At 52.4% G+C, this 3496-nt stretch overlaps 1 protein-coding gene across 1 annotated transcript in view; it reads left to right on the forward strand.

Annotated features, from left to right (window-relative positions):
• The window catches only part of MCL1 (myeloid cell leukemia 1), a gene marked incomplete at its 5' end in the record, with an annotated part of 2959 nt that extends 1917 nt beyond the window's left edge, over window positions 1-1042 (forward strand). The window contains 2 exons of the mRNA XM_009707191.1: window positions 1-239; window positions 727-1042. The exon at window positions 1-239 is cut by the window's left edge and continues 36 nt beyond it. Of these exons, the coding sequence (XP_009705493.1) occupies window positions 1-239; window positions 727-843 (356 nt within the window). The remainder of the gene's footprint in view (window positions 240-726) is intronic.
• Window positions 1043-3496: the final 2454 nt, after the last annotated feature.

A 3496-nucleotide genomic window follows, 5' to 3' on the forward strand; every position in this document is an offset into this window, starting at 1 on the left:
GGAAGCTGGAAATCCAGAAAGAGGAAGATCTGCAGTCGGTGTGTGAAGTGGCTGCCCACGTGTTCAGTGATGGAGTAACAAACTGGGGTCGAGTGGTGACGCTCATCTCATTTGGTGCCTTTGTTGCGAAACACCTGAAAAGCATAAACCAGGAGAAGTGCATCAGCTCGCTGGCAGGGATCATCACGGATGCGCTCATCTCATCTAAGCGCGAGTGGCTAATGAGCCAAGGAGGCTGGGTGAGTCACTGCCTGTCCTGAACACTCTGAGCTTTTCAGAACAATCCAATGTTTTCCTGTTTCTGTGACCTGCTCACTGACAACCATGTGTGTCAGTGAAGCACAGAGATGACTCACTGCTCCAGTTGAAACACTCGAATTCCGACTAGATGTTTCAGACTGTGGTTTCAGGAGCTTCTTAGAATGAGCTGCCTGAAGCAGTCTTGACCTAAAAATGTGTCCCCACCTGGTGCAGAGGGGGCGGCATTCCCAAAGCTGGGCCAATCCCGTGTGTGCTGAGCTTGCTTAAAGCTGGTCTACAGTTTTGCTTTGGTGCTGTCTCCTGATTGCTACCTCTGTGGGGTGGGCTGTGTCTGGGGGAGTGCACTCAGTGGATGTGCTGGCCAGGCTGTACCTCAGCCCACTCTGCCAGGGAAAAAGGCTTTTTGTGCCTTCCTGCCAAAGAAGGGTGGCTGGCGGGTAAACGACTTTCCCTTCTTTCTCCTAGGAGGGCTTTGTTGACTTCTTTCGAGTCGAGGACCTAGAAAGCAGCATCAGAAACGTACTCATGGCGTTTGCAGGCGTGGCTGGACTGGGAGCAAGTTTGGCCTACATGATGCGGTGAGCCAGGGTATGCTGCAGAGGGACAAAACTCTGGGTTGACCAGCTCTGTTTGGGGCTGGTGAGCTGATCGCTTCCTCCTGTGAGTACTTACGAAGCTGGACTTGAGTGACCCAAGGAGAATATCTAGGCATCCCCTAAGCAATGCTTTCCTAAGAAGGAAGGTGTGATCCAGTCAGATTGTGGGTACTGATGAGGATTTATTGCTTTGGGAACAGAAAGTGGAAGAATTGATACTCTGCTTCCTTCAAGAGGATGATGACAGAAAGCTCAAGTGGACTGCTTCAGTTTTATCCCGGAGGGAATTGATCTGCTTAGCGGGAAGCCAGTGAGGACCAGCAGCTCTTGTCTGGACTGAAGCCTCCTGGGCTTGGCATGGCAGCTGTGCATGGAGCAGATGTTTCAGGGTTGTGGGTTTCTGGAAATAGAATCTTCTGGTGCCCTGCCTAAACTTGTGGCTTTTCTGTTGGAGCAGAAGCATTGAATGCTCGGTGTTGTGTGAGCCTGTATCTGCCCCCAGATGTGCTGGCAGGCAGGCCTTTGGCTGCTGCCTCCTCTGCATGCATCTGCTCTCCAGAAGTGGTAGAGCCGTGCCAGCAGCCAAGATATGTGACCTGCTGCCAGAACATGGGGTGCTGGAGCCCTGCATGGCCCCATTCCTCCCAGCAGGGCTTCAGCCAGGTCACTGAGCAGGCAGAGGAGTGGGGGACAGGTGGGGTGGGGTGATGAGGTGGGGCTTGGGTTGGTAACCACAGCCAGCTGTGGTGTGGCTGCATTTGCCTGTCTGGCTGATCTCAGCTACGCCGATGCGACTTGCCACACACAAGCAGTTTAAAAATAGGGAGTGCATTTGTAAGTATGTAAAACCCCACAGGGGGTGTAGAAACTGTAAAGAACCTGTAAATATCTATAAATCTGTAGAATATGTACATTTTTACAGAGCTAATGATACAAAAAGGAGGGATTTTGAATGTGGTAGAACTGCTTAGGGGTGCACTGTACTTCATTCCTCGTGTGAAGTAGCATTTTTGTGGCGAAGCCTTCTCCTGCCTTGACTCCACGCGAGCCTTTCTCTGATGTACTTGAGCAACATTGCCAGGGAGTGTAACAAGGATCAGTGGCCTGGTGGACCCTCATAGTGCCCACAGCTTGCTGGCAACAGTTGATGTTTCTGTTTATTTTAATCTTTTTGGTTGTTCTAACCCTTCTAGCCAGTGGGGAGCTGTGGAAGTTGGTATTGGTTGCTTCCTTATCTTCCCTTTATTTGGTTCCTCTAAGCCATGAGTCAAACGAAGCTGATGCTTGAATGTAAACATTCTGGAGCAGAATAAAACTCGTCGGCTCAGATCTGCAGCTTGTGCAAGTCCGTTGATGCCGGCCCTGGGCTTGGTCCCTGGTCCCCAGCCTGTAGTGTTGCTTCTTGGTGGGCTTGCAGCGCTTGTCCACCTCATGCCTTCTGACTTTGGTTCTTGGGGAACTCTACTCTGTGGTACCAGGTCCTGCACAGCAAGGAACATCCTCATCCATGGTGCTTGACCTGCAGCCTGAGTGATGCTTGATGGAAGCCCAAAAAGAGAGCTGAAAGATGGTGCTATTGTCAGGCCTGCTTGTTCGCTGAACAAGCACTTAGTTTTGTCAATAAATGTCTTTTGTGCTCAATCCTCTAATACAAAACTTGCCGTTTCCTGTAATGAGATGCTGATGTGCTAAATGCTCCTGTTCTGCTTTGCTGGTGTGGGCCTGTTCATGTGGATGCTGCCAGTGGTGCACCCCACAGCCTCTTGCTTACTAGAAAGCCTCTGTGGGCTGTGGAAAACTGCTCTGGGTGTCTTGTCACCTCTTGGGGCTCCCTGGAGCTGCTCCATGCTGAGATGCTCTTCTCCTTCACTGTGTACATGGCTGGGGAAAGTCTGTGAGGCGTGTTGTGCTCTGTCTGCACACTGAGAAACAGTTTTTCTTGTGGGAGCCCTGAGTGTGCTGTGGCTCTCTGGGTGCCTGTGCTTGGTGGCTTGGGCTTGTCACCCTCTGTGTCAGCGAGGTGAGGGCCTGCTGCCCCAAGGAGAGGGGGCTCTTCCCAGAGCCCAGGCGTGAGCTGTGCTCCTTGCCCCTTCCAAGGGGAGAGATGCACTCTGTGTCGCTTTGGTCATCTAGCATTAGTCTTGTTCCCGCTCTGCCTGGGGAGAGCAAGCTGGCGTTGCAGTTGCCAAGGAGGCCTCTTTAGAAGGACCCTGCTCCCCCAGACTGCTCCCTGCCCTGTGGTCCCTGAGTTTCGATTCCTGCAGGTTGGATATGGAGGAAGTATGCAGCCTGCCTGGGGCTGGAGGGCACAGCCCGGTTACGTACAGACCTCACTTGGGCGGTGGTTTGAACAGCTGCCTCCTGCCAGGACCAGCTCCGCTGTGGGAGTCTTGGCTGGAAAATCCCCCTCCTGCAGGGCAAAGCACTGTTGTACCCCAAAAACTGTGCTGGTGGCTCCAGCCTCGTGGGCTGTCAAGCCTTACTGCAGATGGGGGCAGGCAACAGCTTCCTGCAGTGCTGGCAGGCCCTTGCTACCAAAGCCAAGCTGGCAGCTCATGCCTGCTATGCAGATATTGCAAAATGGGGGTTTTTTTGGTGTGGATTTTTTGTTGGTTTGGTGTGGGGTTTTTTTGTTTGTT

The sequence above is a fragment of the Cariama cristata genome, unplaced genomic scaffold, assembly GCF_000690535.1.
Source record: "Cariama cristata isolate BGI_N322 unplaced genomic scaffold, ASM69053v1 scaffold29509, whole genome shotgun sequence".
NCBI classification, from domain to species: Eukaryota; Metazoa; Chordata; class Aves; order Cariamiformes; family Cariamidae; genus Cariama; species Cariama cristata.